This window comes from Teleopsis dalmanni, chromosome 2, assembly GCF_002237135.1.
Source record: "Teleopsis dalmanni isolate 2A chromosome 2, ASM223713v2, whole genome shotgun sequence".
NCBI lineage: Eukaryota > Metazoa > Arthropoda > Insecta > Diptera > Diopsidae > Teleopsis > Teleopsis dalmanni.
Window position 1 is genome coordinate 217,372,535 of NC_051847.1, and position 27,449 is coordinate 217,399,983.

Here is a 27,449-nt window from a genome sequence, read left to right on the forward strand (position 1 = left end):
TAACAAGAAATACTGTTTATTGCCTATCTCCATCATATCATAACCGGCCATTCTTTTTAATACATTGGATGTTCTGAGTAGGAACTGCAAAAATTGTGAAAATGAGAGTATGTAGAGCACTTATTATGTCAAACACTCTCTACGGTAAGAACAGCATACTTATGACATTATGTGTTTAAGGATTTAATAGAAGTGGTCTCGATTTATGGTTCATTGTTAAAACTAGTTATCAGAGGTGACTGAAAAGGTATAATTTAGCTACACAATGGACATCAAATCTAAAAGAACTCTTTGACTTTCTTTGTTATAATAATAATAATACTTAATAGACAGTTATATATGTAAAATAACAACAAAAGCTATATGAGTATACTGAGTACTTCTTGAGTTACAGTTTGGCTAGTTGGTTGATATCAACAGCGGCAGAGCTTTCTCCTCTCTCCATTTAGTGCTTAAATGCAGTCGTGTTGGTAAAACTTGCATGGTTGTTTTTTTTTATCTATTATTTTGCAGCTATTTGAGCCAGTACACTTGAGAACATTTAATCTTTCTTAACTCGAGGTATTTTCAAAACCCCTCTTTACGCCTTGACAGGATTATTGTTTATCTCTTCATCAGACTAAGCAATAATTGACCTCAGATCTGCATACCTCCCCGAGGAGCCTGTAACCATTCCGAAATTTGATAACGCGGTGTTGGTAAGTCTGTCAGTACACAATCAGTTTCTGGGCTCTATGCTTTATGTATTTTTCATTCGTCATTCGTCTTAATGTACCATGATGCTTTGAAAAGTCTTCTCAGAACCTGACTTTGTGCAATTTCTAGCTGGCGAATAGTTGTCTTTGAAGCCTTGCCAACTTCTTTTAGCTACCGCGCAAGCTTTGTTTGAGATATCTACCAGGCTCATTAGTCCGTGGACTGCCATAGTGGAAACTCGTACTCTTACTTAGACATTTGCAAAGAAAGTTTTTGAACACTTCCTCTCTTTATTTCCTGCAGCGGTGGACTTCATAGTGAAAAGTTTTAATTTTATTTAGTCTGCGCATCTGATTTAATTTCAGTGGACTTCTATAATGCAAGGTCTTTATTTTACTTGGCCTCTGCATTTTCAAAAAAAAAATGTATGGAACGTATTTTTTTCATCTTCTTCTCTTTTTCCCTTTCCTTTTTCTTACCTGTAGCTCATGAATTACTGTTTGTATTCTAGTGGACTTTTATAATGGAAAATCTTAATTTAAGTTGGCCTGGGTATTTATGAGGAAAATGTGTAGATGTATCTTGATCTACATCTCTGACTACGTTTAAATAACTTTACATATAGATAAGTAAAACAAGTTAATTAAAACACATATAGAGATTCTTACTAACGGCGTCTATATACCATGCTAAGAGAAAAAGAAATAATTAATTCAAATTTAATAAATCTACATATATAAAAGAAAGATGTGTTATTGTTACACCACTTATAACTCAAGAACGGCTGAACCGATTTAGCTGAAAATTGGCAGGGAGGTAGTTTAAGGCCAGGAGAAGGATATAGGCTGAACCGATTTAGCTGAAAATTGGCAGGGAGGTAGTTTAAGGCCAGGAGAAGGACATAGGATACCTGTTTATCCCGTTCACGACAAAGTAGGTTTTGAAATTATCAAATTTTTGATATAAGAAAATATTTTATTAAAATTTAACAGATAGAAATATAACTTAGTTAATGTGTTTTTAAAAGTTGTATTAGATCAATATAAGTTTGTGTTGCAATAAATATCGTTTTTAATCAATAAAACTACCTGGTTGTTGCAAACTCAACAAAATAAATAATTAACAATTATAATGTATGGTATGGTTGAAAATTTGAGTTTTTAGTTTTTTAATAATGCCACGACCAAGACGATCGAATCTTTCCCGACAAAGCCGTAATGCAAGAAGAATACGAAATACTGCAAATTTAAGGACTGAAGGTCGAGCGAACAACAGAGGTCAACAAATAGATAATTTGCGATGTGTACTAAAATACACAAATAAATTATGAATGATTAATGTAGGTATTTTTTTTTTTTTGTATTTTTTCCAATTAAAAAAAAACTGCTTATTTATTGCCTTTAAGGCGGAACAGAGTTCGCCGGGTCATCTACTAGTAAATAATAAATTTTCAATTCAAAATTTAATAAAGAAGCTTTTGAAATAATTGAATTCATATACTCAACGTAACTTGGTTTGTGATAGACTTTTAATACCGCTCTCGGAACCATAGCAAAAACTTCTATAACATAGAAAAGCACATAAAAAATATTAAAATGATTGCAAAAACTGCGGAAACCATACGCAGTTCAGTTTACATATCAAAAATGTATGTGTGATACCACGCCATGTGGGTCCGCCCTCGCATGGGGCATAATGCGAACGAGCATGCAGCGTGGCAGACAAGATAGCGCGGTTAATACTACGGAGCATATGCAGCACGCTTTTTGGCGTTTAGATTTCGAAAATGCGCTAATGTCGTCCTTACACACAAACTACTCACTTATCTCTTCTGCGATAGATACCGCACCGCCCCAGAACAATGTATGAGCGAACACATTTCATCGTTGGCGAACATAATTTGTTAATATTTATGAAAATTATGAAAATTTGTGGTAAAATATGAAAATGCTATATTTTTCATTCTTATCCTTTGCCTTTGCCTTTGCCTTTGCCTTTCCCTTTGCCTCTGCCTTTTACTCTTTACTTTTATTTGCTTAACTTTAGTTTAAATGAGTTTCCACTGAAAAATTCAACTCCTTTCGTGAGCACATAAACTTTCCTGAAATGATATTTTAATATTTGTGTCAAAAAGTATACAGTCCTAGCATTTCTAGCGATTTTAGCGATTTCAGCGCTAAATTTTAACAGCTAAACTCATGCAGAAAACTCATTTAAAATACTCAACTCAAATCCTCAGTGAAATTGATAAAGTTTTTCTAAACACACATCAGGAACTTCAGAACTTTGTCAAATTTAAATTTTCATCAAATGTTGACAAATTTTTTTCCATATTTATTGTTTAATCTACAAAAGTTGACATATGAAATTGTGCGAAAGGTACTCTTTACTCCTTCCTCTTTACACTTCACTCTTTACTCTTTACACTACAAAGTCACATATTAAATTTATGCTAATTTCCACAAATTTATCGTTATTAAGCCGTAAGGACTTTATTAAAAGTTTTCTGTAAAATCTAATACCTAAAAGTTGAAAGTTTCCTATTCTCTGCTGATGATTATCTATATAGAAATAAACTAAAGTAACGTAACAGGAATTAAAATTGAATAATTAGTATAGACGCCAATGAAATTTGAATCCATATTATTTCAAAAAAAACTCGTGAAAATTTGATGCGGACGAAAGTACAATATATTCAGAGAGGCTTCAATTTTGATAGACATTTAACAATCCTAGTAAAGCGTTAGAACCCTAGTCTTTTATTCGCAACAAAATAAGAATACTTCTTATCAAAGATTCGAGTTCTAAATTGGCAACACTGTTTCTAGTGGCAACCATTCAAACAATTGAGGTTTGATTTCGATTCAGAAGATTTTGTTTTTTTAACCTGAAAAGTTTTGATGTGTTATACAGGCTGGTTGAATTTTTTTTAAATGATAAAAACAGTACAGAACCAACTATTCTTTCATGCAGATCAATCAGACAGAACAGATTAAATACTCAATGAGTGGATAATTTATATATGGATACTGTAAATCAGCCTCCACGATCATTTAATCTCACCGCTATTAAATTATTTTCTGTGAAGGTGTGTAAAATTGCTTGACTAACCACAAAAAAAATCGAAGATGTTGAATCACTTCGAATCCAGCATTTGCAGAATTATTGCCGATATGTAGCCTTAATTGCACAAAAATTGAATGATAGTATAAGTGATACTTGCAATTCTATTGAAATATTAGAAAAAGACTATCATCTTTTTAGTAAAATTTGAGATAAAGCGATAAAGGGAACTATCAACAATTGGAACCTTTATATCTTTTATTGGGTGAAATTCGTAACGTTTTTATTGAGGAACACCTTTTTTTTTGTAATCTATTTATATATGCATATAAGTCTCTTTATCTCTAAACTGTGATATCACAATGAATCCAATTCTCAAACCAAAGTGATCCGATTTTATTTATATAAGCCAAGCTGCCACATGTAACCACTTTATAAATCGAAACTTAAATATTGTATAAAAGAGAGCTAAGTAGTTCATGAACAAACTAGTTCATTCCGATATTAACGAGCTTGTAGAGATTGAACTACCAAATATTAACTATATATGTGACCTGACTTTCTCAACACTTTTTCTGTTAGCTAATTCTGCTCGCTTTTTCTTGATATATTAAATATAGCCCAGACATTGTTATAATAAAATATATAAAACTAAAAGTATATTAAATAAAATGAAATAATGGTTTTTTAATAGATTAGATATTTTTAAAGCGATCTTAAAGTACATTAGTACCAGAAATATCGTTAAAGTATAGAATATGCGATTGAATCAAAGGAATTTCCTTCTGTGCATTCCATTACCTTCAGTGAGCTATTTTTAATAGCAAGTTTTGGATTTTACCGATCTCTCTGTTCATTGGGTACCGGATTTACTAAAAAGGCAAAAACAATTTCGAATACTATAATATTTTAACATTTGAACATAATAATTTAAGTTTATTAGTATTGATGGGACTACGGTTTACTTTTATTTTCCTAAAACAAAGAAAAACGCTTTGTTATGCCATGCAAAACGCTTGATAAGAAATCAGACGATTCAGCCTTTTAATTTCAATTCTCAATCCTCAATTTAATGGTTAGTTTATTCCGTTTAGTTACTGTAAAAGGCTATTTAGCCCCAGTTCCGTGAAACCACTACTAGTACGGGTTCCATACATTCTAGTATCGTTGTAATAAGTGTTTTGAAGTTTTAAAAGACTTCTCTAAAAAATAAATTATTTTTACAATTTCAAAATTGTTATACATTTCCATTCCCCGAACTTTTTGAACAACAGATTTCACCTGCAACCAAAACAGAGAATTTGTTTTCTAAGAAAACTAAACTTACTTTTAACTTAAATATTATATATACTTTTATTTGATTATATAGTGTAACCTAGAGGAGATTACATTGCCTTTGCTAGTCAAGAACAAACACTTGATTAAACATTTCCTCTGACAAGTGCACACACAATATCAAGAGCAACAATAGGAAGCAAAGGGTTTCCGCGTTCAAATGTCACAGCACTTCATCGACTACTCAGCCAAATGGATGGGTTCGATGCTGCTTTGATTGAAGTTTGTTTGCTCAAGTGTGAATATTTATAAAGCGATTAAGCGATTGGTTCGTGTCAATCAATTGGAAAAATTACGAGCAACAACAAGCAAACAGAATAAATAACAATAGAATTATTTTCAGTTTACATTTTCAATAAAAACATTTGTATTTAATATTTATAAATAAATAATTTCAATTTAATATTTACTCTTAGTAACTATTTTAATAGCTAAATGTTGACAAGTTTAATAGCCTTCATATGTGTCATTAGGGTTTTTAGTGGATTTCTCTTCCGATCCGCTTTGACTTTATATATATCTTAAATTTCGGTTTTAAATATTTCGTTCATTTTTTATTTTCGTTAATCTTCAATTTCATTTTTAGGTTCTTCTCCTACTTTGGAGGTCCGATCTTTTGCAGCTAATATATCGTTATCTTTCTCAGTGTTAGCAGTAACATCGGTTGTCTTTTTTACAGCTTTTATCAGTTCATTTAATGAGGAAATCTGCAGGAATAATTTTAAATTAATTTTGATTAATTTTACTTAATTAATTAAATAATTTAAAATTAAAGTATTTTGAACTTATAACTAGTTAACGTAATTTATATTGAGAAAATTTCATTCAATAATTTATTTATAATTTTCTATTCAGCGAATAGTGATTAATATGAAACAGATATCTGTATTCAAGAATTTGACGCCTTTTTAATACGAAAAACCCTAGTAACTTTTTATTACAATGCGTTCTATATTTTAAGGTGAATTTACTGACGGTTCACTATTATTGAGAAACTATGAATTGAAATGTTCACTCAACCGCACTAGACAATGACGTTTAAATTCGTCGACTGTGCAGATTATCTTTTGAATACAAGAAAGCAGAATTGATCAATCACTTTCTATACTTTATCCCAGAATATAAATATATAAATGTTGCGTCTTATATGCTTTAGTGAGTACTTCTTCACTTAACTGTTAGAGATAATTATGGCAAACTTATCAAAACTCCTTAACTTAGCTAAGCGATTAAGAGGCTTCATTAAAGTAGTATATGAGGATATAATGGGAGCATATATTTTTAAAAGCACGCGTTCTCTTAATCTTAACAAATCTTTGCCGCAGTTATGAGGAAAAAACAAAGTAGCTCTTATCAACTTTGTCATTGTCAATGACAAAGCATGTCAATATGTCAAAAATTTGCTTTCTGATTGATCTTAGACAGATTTTTTCTTCGAAGAGCTTTTTAAGTTCATTAGAATAGTTATTAAAGGTTTTCATTGATAAAATATGAATTCATCGACTCATTTATATACTTCACTTCGTGTATATTGGTTTAAAGAACATAGTTCCCAAATAACTTTACTGATATAGGTCATTTTACAAAATAAATAATGCAATCGATATGCCCTTTAGACTTTAGGGTTCCCTATTCGAAGTATAAGAAGCTATTGATAACCATTGATAAAAAGTAACCGACTCTTTACTAGTGAAATACTGTAGACTCCAATGAATAATAAAGTACTCTCGACTTTGAGTTTGACATGCTTTCTAATAAAAGTGTGAATATACACTACTCTTAAACTCTTAAACTTTATCAAGACACTTTTAAAAAATTTTAAAAAATTACTTAAAAGTTACTTATTATAAATATTATAATTACTTATTATAATCTTACTTACCGTCTTTAGCTGTTCTAAGAGTTGATCAACAGCTTCTAAAGCAGAGCCTAATTCTACACTTGCACTATCTGATTCTACATCAACGATGTTTTCAGTTAAGGAACGTGCAACGTCTCTTGTCGTTAGTCCTCCAATCAACTAAAGCAAAAATATTATTAAATATAATAAGAATATAAAGTATTGTTGCTAATAATTCTATTCAAGTTTAACCAACCTTTTTGATTTGATTGAAAAGTGTTTCCACGGTACCAAGCGCTTTACTCAACACTCCATCTAATGTTCCTGTAACTTGATTTAAAGTATTGGTAGCACTACTAGCCACACCAGCCAACACATCGCCAGTCTCGTCGATAGCAGCATTAGCCTCATCCACTGCTCCATTCACAATATTTTCAGAAGCGTTAACCGCACTTTCCACTCCATTACTAGCTCGTCCAGCTGAATTCTCAGCAGGCAATTTTGAGCCATGACCAAGAGCAACTACGACGGCAAAAGTAACAAAAATAAAGTATAATTTCATTTTTATCTCAACTCAGTCTTAAGTATCCTTTCTCAAAGCGTAGTTTGCAGTTAATTGTTTGCAAGTCAATTGCTTTATAATGATTAACTCAAATCATTGCTCTATTTTATAGTAAAGAACACTGATTCAGATATTGTCGGTACCAACCTTCAAGCCATCGAATTTTGTCGCGCCACATCAGTATCGACAATTGTTTAAATAAAACAACAACAAAATTTAATTATTGTTTATTTGTCTAAGAATTTACAAGACCCTGCAAAACTAAGTTTTATTATTTTTTTCTTATTTTATTTTCTGCTGTTTTTTAGAGTAAAGCCTAATCTTAGTTTAAGTATAAAAAAATATACTCATCACTCATCGGTTTAAATAAACAAATACAAAAGTTGTCTATATCTAAGTTTAAGAAATTTTCCATATAAAAAATATGTTTTTTATAAATTCAATTTAAGACTCGAAACAAGTCTTGGAAGCCAATAGATAGATTTCAAAGCATTACACTTTTACCGATTTTTTCTAGATTTGCCTAAACCGAAGCAATTCCATGAAACTCAATAGTTCTGTATAGAATTTCGATGCAATATTTTTATTTAATATTTTTTAAGAGATGTAGTGGATTGACAAAAATTTTTAGTAAAGCAGATACTGAAATCAATATCTTTTGTTTATTTATATTTATTTTTTTTGTAGCCAATTTCTAATTGAATTCATTAAAAAAAGAGTAAACTATAAAGTTATTAAATTACGAGTTGTGCATAAATTTTAATATTCATAATTGACACCCACGAAGAAAGCGTGAGTCATAAGACAACATTGGAAACATTCAGTAACGGATTCGAGAATTTTGTATAATTTATAATAACTCTGAAATATTCTGAAATATGCATAAAAATGTAGCATATAAAAAAATAAATATAAATAACATTAAATAACGTTTAGTATATCTTTTAAGCTGTTTGGGATAACTAGATTTGATGACCTTACTCGTCTTCATCTACCCTTTTTGACTAAAAGTCTTTAGAGTGGATTACTGTAATATATCACATACAAGACAAAAGAAATAGTTGAACGAGAACACTGCAATGCTTATGGCCACTTTTTAAACACAATAATCTTAGCACTAAGAACAGACAAATAATCAGAGCGACACTTCTCCAAGGGTGTGTCACGTATAGCAACTCTACTATCCAGAAGCTACAAGTTGCTCTAAATCAGGCTCTCTGAAGACTCTGTAGAGTGTAATGGTACATCCGCTCGAATGACATACTACGATACCACAGAATAGATTCGATCAAAAAATACATAAGGAGCAGAGCTCTAAAGCTATACGCGAAAACTGACAGGTTGCCCTACATAGCCCTATCCAATCTCAGAGCAGTCACGAGCCGTACGGAGCGGTATTTAGATTTTAGATCAGTCATCGAATAATCAGCGAAGCTTGTGAGAAATACATAAATTAGTCAAAGAGAAGGGAGGGGCTCTGTAGAAACCCCTCAGCTAAGAAGGGATGAAAGTGCCCAGTTACACTAACTCGGAAAAACTTAAGACTGTAAACCTAATAAGACTGTAAGATATACACAGTGTCATAGCAACTATTACAGTAGTAATTAATGCAATTAAATTAGTTTTAATATATTTTTTCAATCTTTGGAAACTGGATTTGTTGACTTTACTCATCTTCATCCAGATGTTTTTAGTCAAACATATTTCAAGTCTATTACTGTAAAATATACACAGAGTCATACCAAATGTTACAGTTGTAATTTATAATATAAAATCAGTTTTAATAAATCCTTTAAACTCTTGAGGGAAACTATATTTGTTGACCTAACTCATCTTTATCTAAGAAGATGAATCTTTTAGACGAATTTTCAAAGTGAAATGCAATCGACTAAACTTTAAGTTTGCCATTACTTTTAAGAGAATCTTTGAAAACACCCGAACTTCAATTAGAATTATGCTATTGTTAAATCCTTACAAACGTTATTATACTCTTCTATGAGAGTACTTTCTCCATACCTCTATTTTCTCTTTGAAAACACCCGAACTTCAATTAGAATTATGCTATTGTTAAATCCTTACAAACATAATTATATTCTTCTGTGAGAGTACTTTCTCCCTACCTCTATATGAACCGATCCACACCCTATGTTTAACTCAACAAAATTAATGGTCAATACCATGTCATAAGGGAGTTTTCTTCTACATACTGAATTTAAAATTCATTTATCTCTTTTCCATTTTGGGGCTCCCAGTAAGTACTAATTTAGAATCCAGCCCTGTAAAAATAATTGAAGGCACACTTAAGTATTAAAAGTTCATGACAGCAAACGATCAAAATTGTTTAGCAAAACACTGGGCAGACGAAAATGATATGCGGTCAATGCTCAATTAAAAGAGGAAAAAAAATGAAAGAACTATAAACAAAAAAAAAAAAGATACATAGTTTGAGATATAAGATAAAAAGAAAATGTGTAATTTTGCAGATGAGTATGAAATGCAATTGTAAAAAAAATTGCTTAGCAGAAAAACTACGAAAATGTAATTCATGTCAGTGAGGCAAAAGCAGCAATTGTTCAAGAGCAAATAAGATGAGAAGAAGAAGCTACGACTTCTACAGAAAAAAAAAAATATATAGAGATTCTTAAATTACAGAGACAATTTAAAGTTCGTTGAAAACGGAAAAAAAAATTAAATAAAAAAAAAATCAGCATCATTTATGTTGATTTGTATCACCGCAGACAACGGATGCTGATGATGATAGATAGAAGTGCGGCAAATAAGACTTTTAAATCATTGATATTGTCATCGAATTGTTTGAAGTCTTTTTTAAAGTGTTTAATTATTTGAAATATTGAACGTATATGGCAAGTATTTCACACCATGATGAGATAAGTGAAGTAGGTTATGATTTTGCCTTCCGTTTTATGATGATTTGATAAAAGAAGATTTCTGAAGAAATTTTTTATTACAACAAATATAAGAGTTTCTTATTTTATGTGCATTTGACTTCTTCCATTTGTTTTGGTGCAGTTAGTTGGCACTTTAACTTCGATTAATTTCAAAATATGTATTTTAACTAAATTGTGCATTGATTGTGTGCGTTATAGAGTAGCAATTTATATACTGTAATATTTAGAATGTGTGATTTCATTTTACTTTATTAAAGGGTCTTGAGCAAAATAAAAGTATTTTTCATGTGTAAAAGTCGTATTGAAATACAATAAGTCGAACGAGTGCTCTTCTGTGTAATATAATAAAATTGCTATTTTCACTTCAAACTGAAAAGCAATAATTTTTGAAGTTTTCTGTCTAAAATTCTGTATTTGACTGAAAAACTAATCCAAGAATTTTTATCATTTTTGACAATATTTTTTTGGTGTAGATTTTATAAAATTTTATTGCAATTTTTGTGGCAACGATTGCAACAAAATTGTTCAATATGTTGCCACGTTAATGCATTTCATATCAAATGGAGATTGCTAATATTTGTGGTGTAAATCAATAATTCGAATGAAGTTGACAAAATCTATATATGATATGATTATTTATTTAGAAAAATATTTATTAAAAAGTTATTTTTAATTCATAAATTTTATTATACAATCAGATTATTTAAAAATAAAAGTTATTCAAGTAACGATGTTATATCTGTATCTTATTTTTATATCTTCTATTTAATCTTTAAACTTTTGATATTTGAATATTTGAACATTTTGTAAAAACTTATGAAATTTGTTAATAGCAACTTTTAAACCAATTGCAAAGATACTTTTAAATAAAATTAAGTTGGAGCTCAAACTTTTTAATATAATAACATTTCGTAATAAATGCTAATAATTACAGAACATTGACCAAAGTTTTTCTATTAAGTCAATATAGAGATTCTGTACTTCAAACTTTGTTGTAAATACTTTTGATGATAAATTAATAAATTCTATAAAATGGAATAACTTTTAAATATTTTTAAAAAGTATAAAAGAATTATATTTATATTAGAAATACATAAATAGTCGTCAATCTCTTAATATTTTTGCAACCATAATTGCATTTTAATGATCAATAAAACCTAGTTGGAAACATAAATAAATATTCTCATTATCTTAAATTTTAATGAAAAATTCAATTTTATGAAAATTTAATTTCATAAAAATGATAGATTGATAGATAACCTAACTAGATTCGCTAGTCTACCAGTAATGAAATAGATACATTAACAGAGCATTGTAACATATGTGAGATAATATTAGGTAAGCCTATGTTAGTTAACATAGCTATCTAACATAATTGGTGTTCAGATATTAAATTATATGGGTAAAAAAAAAATATTTGGGTTTGTTTTTAATTTAATAATAATATTTTCAAATATTCAAAAAAAAAATTATATTATGAAAAAAAAATGAATAATAATTTATTTATAATTTAAGAAAAGTTTTAAGTTTAAGTCGGATAATAATAAAAATAATCTATAAATATCTCTTATATATATATATTTCATATATTATATTATATTAAAGTAGAAGCCAAAGAGAGATTTTAAAGGTACTTCTTAAAGCGCATACCAATATTACTCGATTTCACACCAACCTATTTTATAGAGTTAAAAGCCTTTGTTAAAAAATAGTGTCCATATATATTAAGTTTACATGTAAACTACATATAATGTTGCCTATTTAAATGCTTTGAAAAAAGATTACATATTTAAGCAAAAATCGTGGTTGGCAAAAAATACTGGATGTTGTTTCCACTTAATAATTCTTCTTCTAGAACAATATGTCTATTGAAAGCAAATGGATTAAGCAAACACATGAGAGCATATAAGGGTTAATCTTATCCAAAAGATAAAATACGTCCAATACGTGCAAGTTTATCACCTCAATAATCAGCTTATGAAACACCATATATATATTTTAAACAAAGTCAGTTTACCAGGAATCTAATAGATATTCTTTATTATTATTAACCAAAATATAAAGTACAAAAACATAAAAGAGAATATTAGTTCTATAGCTAATAGTGAAACAAGGTTTTTTGAACATATATTTATTAGCAATGCGCATAGATATTTTCATACATTATATCGGGGATAACATGAATCTTTGAAGTCAGAGCAGGTATGATCAAATTCAATGGCAACACGTTTCCAGATATATGTTTTTAAAGGAAGTGGAAAACTTCCAGCGATTTGTGGAGTTCAGTTTGAAATATTCAGGTTAAGGTTTTTGAATTGAAATGAAAATTACGAATAACTGTCGATATCATTTACTAACAAAATTCATTAAAAATATTTACAATATAGGAATTTATTAATCTATAAGTGTAATTAAATATTTGCTGGATTTTTATTACAATATGTAAATTAATAATATATATATTTTGTTTTCATTTAACTATTGCTCCATATTGATTTTTTCCCTTTAATTTAATTTATTTATATTATTTATTAGCAAAACAACTCTTTTTTAGCTGAGTTTAACACATTTTAAACACTAAAATAATTTCTCTATAGACAGCTGAAATCATGTCGTCCATATTAAAGTATATTTACTGAATTTAAAATTATTTATGGTTATCTGTATTATGATCTTAATTTATTTTAAAATGCTTTTTATCATAGGATATCAAATTCTTAACTATTTAATTTTTCAAAAAAATATACAAAATCTTGTTGATTAACTATTCCTGAGACAATGTTTATAAACATTGTTTCCGCAACATTTTCGCTGCGCATGAACTGTTACTGACACACGTTTTCGTAATACTTTTAACATATTTAGCATACATTATACGGCTAATCTGTGCTCGCTAGCTTAACTGATGCTTCTTCTAGTATTTCACAGTTCTTCCTTATGCATGGCCTAAAGTAAATTTCAGAGATAACAGAATCACAGCCAGAGTCACAGTAATCACATTTTTCCGGCACAGAATTTTAAATTTATCACAAATTCGTGCACAACCAAAACTAACAACAAAAGTTTTCTTTTCTTTTTCTATAAATATGTTGTTAACATATTTATTTCGTTTGCGTGTACTATTTGTTGAGGTTATGTGTGGATGAAAGCACAGCAGAAAGTGTGAGGGATAATGAGGTTATGTGCAAATTATGACAATGAGCATATATTGTTGACAGCTGTTTGCAAGTGGAGAAATGCTGTCAGATATAAATATCAAAAACTTCAACTACGGCAGAAAGTTAATGAATTCCGGAACAATTTCTTGTGTTGAGAAGTTTCGAAATGAAAACTTAAGTTGGCTTTATTCTCTTTTGTAAAGAAAAATTTAAGTTCCTTTAAGATGAAAGGAATGAATTCAAGCATAACAAATTTTTTTCAATCCTGGCTTTATTCTATTTTGTAAAGAAAAATTTAAGTTCCTTTAAGATGAAAGGAATGAATTCAAGCATAACAAATTTTTTTTAATTTAAGAATAAATTGCGTGAGTTAATTTTAAACGAGTTAACTCTTATTATTCTATTTCAGCAATTTATTTAATTTTTAAAATTTCTTTTATAAATTTATATTGTTCAGTTTTTACATATTTTTGTAGGCAATTTTTTGCTAAAGATTCAGCAAATGTTGCTATTAACAAGACAATAAAATACTTCCCAAGACACAAACACAAACATTTGTGAATTTATGTGTCTGTATGTGAGGACACAATTAACATGTCGCAGCATAAATGCAGACTGGCAAGGATTCCAAAATAAATGCATTATTCCTTCAGTAAAGTGCATAAGTAAATGCAAATACTTACAACTGCACGTATAAGGACACGAGTTACCACTTGTAGCCAACAAAAATGCATATTAAGTGCCAGAACTTCTATCACAATATCCATTTGTCTTAGTAGTCACTGTCTCTGACATGTTTTCAGTGTTTTCAGTGTTTCATATTGAATTTTCTCATATGCATAATGGTCGCTTCTGAATTAAGGACTTTTTCTTTTATAATTAAATAGCAAAAACGATTTGAAATTAAAATTCATTAAACTTCAAAAGGATGTGTTAGAAAGAAATTATCGCAATTTATTCTTACATTCTTAATGCGTAAAAAGAAATTATGGTAAGCATTGGATGCAAGATTGTTTCTAATACTCACTCCTTCACCTCTTGATACCTCTTCTTCTGAATGCATCTGCAACTGCACACAGACATTTCAAAAATTGCTCTTGGCAAGTTAATTACTCCTTTGTATGTTAATTTCACTTGCTTCCTGCAATGTACGTCAATCCTGACTGTCCGTCCCTGCACACGTCTTCACTGAAGACAGCATTAAATGCAATTCAATGTGCAAATCCCATAAAAATGAAATTCATTTAAAAATTTTTGTCTACCACAAATGTTTGTTGGCAATTCAAAAAAAACGATTAAAACTTCTCATGTTCTACACTTCAAAGTGACAGGCGACATTTTATGTGAAATATTTTTTTGCTTTTATTTTTTAAGGACACTCATAAAGCATCTAATTGATTTAATTACATTTCCCAATTTACAATTTAAATTTTAATGACTCTAAAGTGCATGCAGTTTTCCAATTGCAGATAAATGCGGACAACAACAAATCCAATTAAATTATCTTTTTATTTATTATCGTTTATAATTATTTATTCTAATTATTTTTTAATATTATATATATGTACACATTATTTTTCATACTCGTAATCACAATTTCTGTTACTATAAATATGATCAGAAAGTTTTTAAAAAAAGTACTATCCATATATGATGTATAACTAGGTATATTCAAATCTAATAAAATATATTAAATCTAGAAAACTATTATAAACTATTAAGTTTAGTTGAACTCACTCCTATTTTATATCTAATAACATCCCTGTGACTGTCATATTTACTCCACTTCCTTCACCAGTCAAACCCACTTCCTTATTGAACATACTCATGCCTCGATTTAAAATTGGATTTCTTAATCTTAAAATTATTAACTACTAACTAACTAATTTAATTAACTACTAAGTTGCCAAAAAGGTATGTCGTTCTATTGCTACTTATCTGTTTATTTGATATAGCAATAATGTCGGACGGAAATAATAGTGTGCGAATCAATAAATATTTATAAAATAGGTTGTTCAAGCTGTAATAAAATTGAGACACAAACTAAAATTAATGCAAGTATTATTTGTAATAGCGTGGCGATCTCAAACAAATAATACCTATTTATTATTATTGTTACGGAATGTGGCACTGCGACCGTCGGATCCATTGTGCCCACTTCTGGGTTCAGAATAAGTCACTAAGCTCTGTAGCGTCAATAAAAAGTAGTTTAGAACCTACTTTACAGAGTTTTATTGCCTCTTTCGTAAGAAAATACATTTTAAGGAGCCAATTACGTATGTCCAATTGGCGCAGGGCATTCTAACAGCACACGTGTTACCGACTCTTCATTATCTTCGCTGAATCTACGGTTTCATGCGTATGTATACCCAGTCTCGTAATTAATTTACAGTGCTCTGTTAAGATTCCTGTGATGATTTTAAGTTTTTCTTTTGACAGGTTTATAGAATCCTAATATCTCTTAAGGCTATGGGTACCAATAAATGATTTGGTTTGTGTTAATCCTGGTAAAGAAATAATATACATGGGTTTGAAAATGTGCAGTATCCTTTGTAAAACCATAAACCATTAGATTTTACTTCTCACATACTTCTCATTAATTAAGAATTTTGTTAAGCCGGCGAAGCGATGTGAGCTGCAGATTATAGAAAGTATAAATTTGAAACTTTCTAACTAGAATATATGAAATATATCAGATATATGATATACTGCATAATACTAAAGGAGGGGCATCAAGATTAATCTAATCAAAAAATACATAAAGGATAGAGCCCTGAAATTATTTCAGAAAACTGATAGACTTACCAACACCGCGTTATGAAATCTCAAAATCGTTGAAAGCTCCTCGGAGAGGTATGCAGATCTGAGGTCAATTATTGCTTAGTCTGATGAAGTGATAAACAATAATCTAGTCAAGGTGTAAAGAAGGGTTTTGATAATACCTCGAGTTAAGAAAGAGTAAAAGTGCTTAAGTGCACTGGCTCAAAACAGCTTCAACATAATAATATTAATACTAAAGAACTTACTATTTTTCTCTAATAGAAATAAATATTTTCTTAAAAACCAAAAACAAGTCAAAATATAAAACCAGCATTAACTTTATCGCTACTCTTTAAAAACTTTAAATACAATACTCCTTCTTCTTCCACTATATCTACTTTCGCCACATTCCTGAAAAATTCTTAACGTTTTCTTGGAAGATAAATATAAGTTCTAATATAAAGCATTAACTTAATAACCACTCTTTAGTGAATTTAATATAAGAATTTCTTCTTCCACAATATTCGTTTAAACGCTCTCTTCCCTTGTGCAGCTTAAAAAAATATTTATATTAATATAGACGATTTCTTTAGCAAATATATAACTTCCTTTTATAAGAGCTTACTTGTTAATATTACTCATCTTTAATATCATTATTCTTATGATTATCATGGTAATTACCTTTTGTATGGCAAATTACAAGTATAATCAGCTCAAGGCACACAATTGCAAGGACTTTACTGACTACAGTAGAAACACACAACTTCCTTACGTATTTGAGAGAAAGTAAAGTCAAATAAATTTGTCATTCGTCACTTGATATCTTTAACATACTTGCGATTTCTGTGATGCCTCATAAGAACACAAAGAAGAAAAAATTATTGGGATGAAAAATATCCTTTGTAGATTCAGCGCAGCGAAGAAAAGCGCCAATTTTCCACCTAAAACGTTGCCATAAGCTTAAAGGGAAGGAAACGCTTCTAGGTGCTGCACTGCCTTCGATACAAAACATGTATTAACCTTTTTTAGTTTACAAAAACAAGGAAACATCTACAGAAGATGTGTGTTGCTTGATGTGTCTGGGTTGGAGTAATAATCCTTTGAGACAAAATTTTACAAGTCATCGCATACTTCCGCTTGTAATTTATGTGACGCGTTATATCAATAGATCAGCGCTACGAGTGTGTGTAGCGGCGTTAGTGGTTATGTCTTATGGCACTTGAAGTGTGAATATACACAAGGCTAAGTTTGTACTCAGTTCTGTACCGAGTTCCACTGTGCTGTGCTGAGTTGTCCTGTGCTGTGTGTGTGCTTTGTTGTACTGTGTTGTGTATTATGTTTACACAAATTACACAAGTTCTGTTGTAAATGTTTTACTTGAGCTCCGCTTGAAATGAACTAGTCAATTTTCAAGGAAATTATTTAATTTCAGGAATGGAAGGGATTTACTAAAAAACGTAAAAAATATGGATGAAATATAGATTTAGTAATTTCAACTGTAAAATTTAATAACACGTGGTAGTGTATAGCTTTTTGTTGAAAAAAAAAATTTTTTTTTGTATATAATATTTTGTTTAAATAGAGTATATCCTCTTTGCTCATTTTACCCACTGGGAGTCCATAGAAGTGACAAATTCAATACCAATTTCAACAAATAACTTACGTTTTGTTTTTCTTTTGTCACATTTTTTTTTCTTTGTAAATGAAAGAAATATAAAGAACAAAACAAAACGGAAGTATTGTCAAAGTAGCAAAAAAAAACAACTTCCTTAAAAAAAATTGTATATTTTATATTTTTTTTGTGACTTTACAATTTGCTATGTGCGTGAAAAACATGTGGCAACTCACACACGATACTCACGCACGGAAACACTGCCTCCTCACATCCTTTAATAGATCCTGTGACACAAAATGACGGATTATGCCGCAATGTAAGCAAAATTTACGCAACGCTGCTTGTTTAATATTAAAAAAATACATTTTAGAAATATTAAATTTAGCAATTTCGTTATAAATTGTTAAATAAAATATGTGCCACAAAATTTTATTAATACATTTTGCAAACTCTTCTGACATTAATAAATATTCGGGTGTGCATATTTCATAAGGCAGGCGGGTACACCAAAAACAACTCCTGTTTTTATTAAAAATTAACATTTTTTCTTAAAGGAAAAAATCACACTAAAACCCAAAAAACTTTCTTTTAGCAGAATTTATCAGAATTTAAGAAAATATTTTATAAAAGAAAATATATAAATAATATTAAACTTATAAATAAACTGTTAATGTTAATTTTTTGTTGCCAAGAGTGACGCGTCTTTATGACAAAAAAAAACTATTTAAAAATTAGATGGATTCGATTAGCAAAGAAAAGACAAAAACAAAAATTTTAATTAATTTATTGAAGTTTGGCTGACCACACAAAGCCGTATTGCCAAGTACTCATCATCAGGAAATATTAGGAAATATTCGAATAAATTGTTATTTAAGAATAATAATCGTATTCTGCATAGTTATGCCATTAACACTGGATGAGCCTCCCAGCATCTCTGCGAATCCCACATAACTGTATAGTATATGTTTGATGTCACATACCGGTTTTAAATTTTACGGATATAAACATTTAGAGCAACATAAGTACGTAATTGCTTAATTCATACAACATCAAAACAATTTACTATCTTTAAACTATTTCTCAATACATTAATATACCAATATTACATATGTGTCTTTTTTTCAATCCCGATTTAAATAAAAAATCGACAGCACTTAGTGACTTATACTTCTTTAATTTGTTTACACTGCTCTAATAATCTACAAGGATGAGAAGCTACTTTCATCTTCAACAAGTTATAAAACTCGTTGCTTGATCTTTCAGCCGATATATCTCTCTCAAATTCTCTCATTGTGGTGCCCCGTAGAGATATCAGTCTTGCAGTAGGTTTACTTACAGTTCATTGTATTCTAGGTATCCATGCTAGGAGACTTAATATCCCTTTCAACCATACCTGTTGCAGTTGTGCAAAGGATGATGAAAGTGTCTCCCACCTGCTTTGCTTCTGTCCGGCACATGCGCAACGCCGCCTTAACACCTTAGGGGCTTTCTTTTTTTGAGGATCTTAGTGAACTTCAGGGCCTCTCACTTAATATCAGCATAAGCTTTACCAAAGGTTTTAAATGGTTTTTAACAGTACGGTAGCATAGTGGTCGTATAGGCCTAAGTGGATCCCCTTAGAAGCACAACCCAGCTGAGATGTTTAACGCGCTTGAATCTCATTTAAAAAATCCATTCTAGATTAGACAAAAACCATTCTGTGTGTTAATCCAACTAATACAATGCGACATATTTTCGATTAATTTATGGATTTTTAGTACTCAATTTCAAAGGGTTTAATGGCTTTCTATGGTAAATAATTTTTAAAAGAAGTATGCCCACTAAGAAAACAGCTTGTGTAAATTACTATTTAAACAAGCTATTTCAAATGGGCTATTATAACAGGATATGTAGGACACATTCTCAGAAGACCGAATAGCAATATTTCGATAAGGCATGAACCAAAATCTTGCATTACTGCTATAAATGCAGTTATTTAAAATTGATAACAAGAGCTTTATGATCCATTGAGCCTGACAAAACTACATGCAAACCTAGTCACTGAACCAATCATTAAAAAATTTTATAACAAAGTAATATGAAATGGTAATTAACTGAGGACTTAGTGGGCAATGAGTGTTTCCGAATGGAGAGGTTGATATTTGTATTAGTTGGTGACTTTCTCATATCCTTTCTAATTAACCTCAACCTTTTTAATTATTTGAATTCAGCATTTTCAAGTGATTAAACTCAGTTTAAGCACACAATTTTTGATTGCATGAACACAAAAGAAGCTTTAATTGATCTTTTAAAACATAATGAATAAAAAAAATTTTTTCTTACATTTATTTAATTGCAAAGTTCAACTTAGAAGCAAAAAATAAAATTCCAACCCATTTGAAGCCAATTTTTTTTCTGGTTCACACGCCATCAAACCTACACTTAAAATGAACAAAATGTATCGAAATCTTTATCTGAATGTACAAAATCTTCACAATATATTTGAACCTATTTTCAAATAAAAATGTGCCACACATCTGTACTTCCATGTAGTATTGTGTCTGTCGGTCTAGCACCACAAAATGCTACTACAGAATGCAAGCAAACACCGAAAGTGATTATCGACGCCTTTCTAACCAGACATAGTCCTGTGAAAAAAAGAAGAAGCACAAGATGCAAAGCAGCAAAGCAACAAAATATGCCCTGCAGTATCATTCGAAATCAACAATTGCCTCCTTTAGAGGAAAAAAGCAATTTCACAGATAAAACTTAGAAGAACCTACCACATACCTACGTATATCAGAAGGAAAAAAATATTACAATAAAAAGCTGAAGATAACGTGAAGCTAAAAAATCAGCACAGGATATTGGAGTAATGACAGAAATTTCAAATGCAAATGAATTTTACCGCCTACAAAAAACGAAGAGAAGAGAAGGGAAAGGAACTGACAATTCCTGTTAACAAAATGAAATCGAAAATAATAAAGAAAAGTTGCAAATGAAAATGGAAAACATTTCCTTTCCGGTGAGGTCTGATGCAAAATTATTGCAAAAGAAAAGCAAACGAAATTCGTATAGGACCATTCTCGACAAGGATGTGAAAAACCAATCGCAAACAAAAACACCCTGTATGCGAGACACAAATAACAATTACGAATTATTTCAGATTTGCAGCAGCAGCAGAACTCAGCATCACAGGAAATCATGTCATTTGTACAGAAAATATGATTTTAAACGTCATTATTTTTGTCATTTGTCACAACTTAAAGTTGCAAGAAAATTGATTAATGACATTTCAGCTGCGCTGAGTTCAGCTGAGCTGAGATGATGTGATATCACACAGAAGTAACACATTTTTACAAATTAAATCAATTAAATATTATTTAAATGTTTAGAATTTAATAGCAAAGTAAGTGTTGATATTATAAAAAGGTTTATATCTTTCGATTGAATATTATTATTGATTTAGAATAGAGGATCTAAGTAGTGCTCTTTTGAATTCAAATACCTCAGCAAACTATAGTATTGAACATGGTTGAATTGTTGGTTGGTTTAAGTAGCAAACCTAGAGATACTCTTCCGCTTCCCATAATGAGCGATTATTCATAGTCTTAAAATAAATATAAAACGAATATAAATCGAATATTTCAGCCTCAAAATGAAACCCTTAGGGAGAGAAGTAGAGGTGGGCTTAGAATGTCTTGGCGCAGGTGCATCAACAAAGAGACCAAAAGGTCTTTTATTGAATTAAAATACATTGCTATAGATCGCGTTACGTGGAAATCTTATGTAAATAGACTTTGTTCTTACTTACTTCCTGTAATTTTTTTTGAACATATCAATAATAATACGAATATAAAGCGAATATATTGAAACAATATGAGTCTTAGAGTCTTATTTCTTCATAATAGATGACTAAGCTTCTTTTTTATTTTTTCATAAATACTGGATAAGCTCCCAGTAAACGTTTTATGGCTATATTCTCTTTTTTTAGAAACCTGCAAATTAGATTAGATTCTGAACTATGTTGTGCAACAGATCAACCTAAAATGCACTATCAGAATACCTGTTTTTTTTATTTGTTTGTCTTTAATACATTAATATATTAAGAAATTAAGTCGAGAATTTAAGTAATAATGACTGCAATAAGTCTAAATAAGTCTCTATTCTACCTCTTCTTATTGAATAAATGAGAAGAAGTTACTTCCTATGGGCGCAGGTTGCCTAAAAGAGGTAGTGACATTAGAAAATATCAAGAAAGTCCACACAATCGTTTAGAAGTAATAGAATATGGCTGACACCAAAAAAATTCCAAAGTCTCAGCTTTATATTGCATGAATATATATCTATGACCAAGCTCTTATCGAAGTGGATGGCGCGTTTGATTACCAAAAACGACAAAGTATCCATGAATCTGAGTGCTGTTTAGAGTTATTTAAGTGAAATTTAAAGAAATATTATATAAGTATGTAACAATGGATGAAACTTGAATTCACCGCTTCACTCTAAAATCGCATCGGCAATTAGCTGAATGGATAGCAGACGATGAACTTCGCCCAAAGCTGCCAAAACTCAGTAGGCGGCTGATAAGGTTATGGAGTTCATATTATGGAATGCGTGTGAAATTTTGTTCAGTGACTTATTGGACAATGTTAGCGCATTACTAGCAAATGCTACATGGTTCGACTAGCGCATTTGAAGGAGAAAATAGCGAAACAATGGCACATTAGAAAGAAGGGAAACAAGTCCACCTGTTTCTGTCTACTTGCAGCCAAGACAGAGCGCCATGTCATAAGTCTTTGACTTCCAGCGCCTACCTGTTCGCAGACCTCAGAAAAATACTGTAAGAAAAGAGATTTGATTTCGATGAATAAGTCTTCTCCAAAACCAGACTATTTATTATAAAAGGTAGAAAATATAAGAGATGTCGAAATGTTAGAGAAGCTTTGTAATAATTTTATTACTTTTGAAGGAAACTGCGTTGATGAACTAAATTTAATTTTGTCAAACCATTATTTTATTGGTTATTTTGTGAACCTACCTATGTATATTAATTAATGGAATGAAAAACTGAATTCTACGAAACAGAAAGCGAAGCTCTTCCTCAGCGCTATAAATGCGCTCTGAAGATGCCATGAATCATACTGCGTTCTCTTCGAAATTATGCGCTTTAAATCGTTACTTGCATTTTACAAGGAACATATATCTATATATAAACCATTTGTGTTTTAAGGAAATGTGGTTACTACAAAGACGTTTAAAAAGTTGTTGATTTATATTATAAATCACACCAATGCTTAATATCAAGCAAAGCTCTACATTAAAAAAAAATATAATAGATGCATGCAATAATATTTTTGAAATAGCGATTTTCCCGCTTAAAACCGCTTAATTTATGGAGATAATTTATGAAAACTATTAATAAACTGAATATACGAGTATTATATAAATCCAATAAATTTGATAAATTCAAAATGAAGCTCTCGCATATGAGTAAAGTTAATTTAGAAAAACTGAGTTGATTTTCATATAAAAGTACCGAGCAATAAAACAAATTTAACTGCTATCAATGCATATCCACTCCAATAAATAAATTTTAGAATTCACAAAATTCATTAATAAATTGCTAGAACCAAAGTACTCCAGCTGAGTTAGTCACTCCATGGAGTACGGAGTGAAGCTCTTGTATTTTTTTTTTTTATTAAAAATGTATTATTAAAATTCAAAATCATAGCTGCAATTCATTTGGTATTTGTTTGAAACAGAAATCAATTACTTAATGGAATTTGAAGTTATATACTATATACAAAGGATATTAGACATACTTGTGCATACATACGGGAATATGGATATTGTGTTTATATAGAAATGCACTTAGTCAGAAATTGCTCTCCAACGCGGCATTTGAACTGATGCATTACTGACGGAATGCGTTTTTATTGAAGTGCTTAGCGATAAATTTATTTTGTTTATACTAATTTCAGGATATTAAATTTTAAAAGCTCAATAAGTGCTGAATTCCAACCCGACAAGGGCGCTGTAGCGCTGTGGCGCTGTAATGATGCGTGCTGTTATGAGATTTGTAACCCATAAAGACCACAGTTTATGTCAGTATTTTAATTAAAATCAAAATAATCCATCACCGACACTAATGACAACATGAAATTTTTCTCTTTTTCTGGTTGGATTTATATTATTTTGCATTTTGCATTTTGTATATCTGTTTTTCTGTTTTTCTGTTTTTTTGCTGCTTTAATAATAAATACCACAGAGCAATTACACTAAGCATATTTACAACTGCAAATTGCAGTTGGAAGCTTCGGCTTACTGGCATGCCTCCATGCCTTCATGCCATACTGACTGCAGTCACATGGGTGGGAGTGGGTGACGTATGCAGGCGAGTAAGTACATAAAGTGCCGATAAAGTCGACAAATAAATTTAAAACTGTTGCAAAAATGTTGCTCTGGCAAACTTACAATAAACGTTGATAAAATAAATTTGATAACAAACTCATCACACACGACCAAACACACAAATCACACTGCAGCAAAGGCATAATGTGAAAAGGATTACAAGATTGAGTTTAATAGCAGAAACTAAAATCATGAAGTACATAAAATCAAAACAAAACAAAACTAAACACTCAACTTCACAGCAACAAAATTTCGCTGAAAACAATCATAAGTTGTTTGAAAAAGGCAAGAACCAATAAACTCATGAGTAATGAAGATATAACAGAAACTTAACAGAATTAAAAAAGTCAAATGCAATACTTCTAGGTACAATTCCACTTCCAAAATGGAGCTCCATCCATGCAAGATATTGCCATCATCAGCCTCTTGTGGCTGAACGATAAATCAAGCTTTCAAACCCCATTAATCGATCTTAGGATTGATGGAACTCTAATTCAGCTTTTTGATATGTTTAAATATCTTAGTTTTGTGCTATGAAGTAAACCCAACTTTATTCTCTGTGTAAGATATGCCAATCACGATGCCTGATTTAAGCATAATGCACCCAAAACTTATCTGAAACCAATAACTTAATCTCTTCTTAGTTTCGTAACTCTTCCCTATATAGAGAGTAGGCTACAATCAGTTCTGATGAAATGAAAAAAATCTGTCTATATGAGCATAAGTCCTTCGTTATTGCACCTACTGTATGAGTAAGATGATATATAGTTATCGATTATCGAATCACTAACAAATAGAAGTAGTGTATCAAAGTGCAAGAGAGGTGTCAGAAGATAGATCTCCGCTTATCAACGTTATCTAGGTATAGAAAAGACAAAATGATAAAATGTAATATTCAGTGGATTAAGAACTCACACTGAGTTTTCAATAATTAAACTTTTAAAGTGTTTTGAAAGTCAAAATGAATTCATTCTATATAAATTATCACCAACGACCTTTAAGACGCATAATTCACAGAGACTTAAGAGTAGAAGCCGAGAAGAAAAACAATGGATAAGCCTATGAAATTATTTGCTAAAGTAGACGAATATAATAACCAATCATTGGATTTACTAAAGACTCAAAGCAACCTCTTAAAAGAGAAAGATAAGGCATGTTAAATGAAGCTAAAAAGAACTATAGCGTAAGGTAATACTAAACAAACGTCTACAATTTCAGTTGAACTCGAAAAGCAACCACACAAAGAATGAAGTTAAACAGCTAAATTACACTAGCTTAATAAAGGAAAAGAAAACATCAATAGTAACCTTTAGTAACTCACGCAATCGTCGTCTAAATCATAGGCTTGTTACATTAAAGATCTCGTGCGAAAAAGTTTAATCAGTGATTGCGATGTAACTTTGTCTTTTTATTCTACCCCTGTAATCTCGTTAAACAACCTTAGTTACAGTAACTCTCTACATCAAGTTTACTCCTAAGTAACCCATATATTCTAATTGCTTCAACTTAATCTGTAATTTGCCCTCTTAACCTGTACTAAACTCTACATCGTCGCTTATTCTGATCATCTGCCTTACTCTTTTCTTTGTATTCTGGAATGGGACTTCCAGCCTCGGACCTGCAAGATTTTCTGTTCAGAATCTGTTCTCTATGCATTCCTGAGAGGTGTTTTTAGTGAGTTCATGCCTCATATGGTGATTTCCACCTACTGTAAAAAAAAATTGGATCTGATTCTTTCTTTTCACAGACAACGTCAGCCATTCAAATGGTCAGTCAAATGGTTTTGATTTATATTGCATAAGTAAATACAATTTGCTTTGGCTTTTACAAACTAAATTCTTTCATATATAAACTAATTCTTTCCATACATAAATGAATTAAGCATATACATAAACCATTTACACCTTTGCACGCTAATGAAAGCATACGCTTTGGATCACCTAAACGTTTAAACACCATTGGATAGAGATTATACTTTAATCTTGCTCAAAAGGGACTTCATTTTTTTATGGTAAATCTGTGATTTATAACTACAGCTTTAATTCCGTTAACTATTTTAATTCACTTAAAATACATAACAAGACTTTATAAGTCTCTATCTTCAATACACACACTAAGAATCCTACTAAGTTTTGATCAAAATTCTAAAGAACCCGCAATAAACTGCTCATAATTTTGCTGTCTTAATATTAAAATTAACCACCGAAATTAAAAACTTCACTTGACCATATTTTTGATAATTAAAACAAAAATAACAAATACATCACAGCAGACAAATTTGCATAATGCAGTAGAAATAAAATCTCGAAATGCTTCTCTTAACAGAACAAGAATACCAGCAACATACGTTCCCAAGCATATCAGTAATAATAAAATAACATTAAGACAAATAAACAGAGAACAAAAAACAAATTTTGAAATTAAAAAATAAAAAGTAAAACAATAAACGATAAAATACGAAATAAAGGAAAATAGAAATACGAAAAACTGTTAATGATGAGTAAAAGAAGCAACAAGCAAAACTCCGAATATCAGCATAACAGCATAACAGCAGTTGCAATATAAACGCATAAGCATCAAGCATCATCATCATTAACAGCAACAGCTACAGCTACAGTAACAACAACAACAACAGCAACACTAACATTAACAGTAGCAGTGGCAGTTCACATTGCTTTAGCAGAGAGAATTTGCAGCAAAAGAATCAGTACTGGCACCGGCTTTGACACATTCACTAAAGAAAATACTAGCAAAAATTACAACAAAAACGAAAAAAAAAACAAAAAAAAGAAAACAATAAAAAAAGTAACAAATTTATGCATTTTATTAATGTTTAACAAGGACATTTACTGTTTTGCTGTGTGATGTGGATATGCTTGGATCTACAACGAAATAGTGTATACTATAGAGCGTACTGCATGCATACTCTTAAGTGACAGATGGGGTGACATGCTGCTTTCATGAAACAAAATTGCACAAAAACTTAAAAAACATAAACAAAAGCAAAAACAAAAAGAACATTGCAATAAAAATGGTTAAAAAAATTGTTACAAACAAAAACTATTGCAATTGCAAATTCAACTGCATAAAGGATCATCAGCAATCCCAGCAAAATGTA

The 27,449-nt window shown here is 30.4% G+C and overlaps 2 protein-coding genes across 2 annotated transcripts in view; one reads left to right on the forward strand and one right to left on the reverse strand.

Moving 5' to 3' along the window:
* Positions 1-27,449, forward strand: part of LOC119676742 (hemicentin-1) — a 437,106-nt gene that overhangs the window by 388,052 nt on the left and 21,605 nt on the right. The window lies entirely within an intron of this gene.
* LOC119680426 lies at positions 5,500-7,580 on the reverse strand. The gene is made up of 3 exons (XM_038093234.1): positions 7,191-7,580; positions 6,977-7,114; positions 5,500-5,801 (listed from the first exon to the last, which is right to left on the reverse strand). The coding sequence occupies exons 1-3, from the start codon at positions 7,494-7,496 to the stop codon at positions 5,658-5,660; spliced, it is 588 nt and encodes a 195-aa protein (XP_037949162.1). The 5' UTR covers positions 7,497-7,580; the 3' UTR covers positions 5,500-5,657.

Bases quoted from the DNA above. Each gene is read 5' to 3' on its own strand.
- LOC119680426 (XM_038093234.1), bottom strand. From the start codon at position 7,496: ATGAAATTATACTTTATTTTTGTTACTTTTGCCGTCGTAGTTGCTCTT. The intron at 7,115-7,190 runs GTTGGTTAAACT...TTTTTGCTTTAG, and splicing joins TTTTCAATCAAATCAAAAAG to TTGATTGGAGGACTAACGAC. The intron at 5,802-6,976 runs GTAAGTAAGATT...TTATTCCTGCAG, and splicing joins TCTTAGAACAGCTAAAGACG to ATTTCCTCATTAAATGAACT.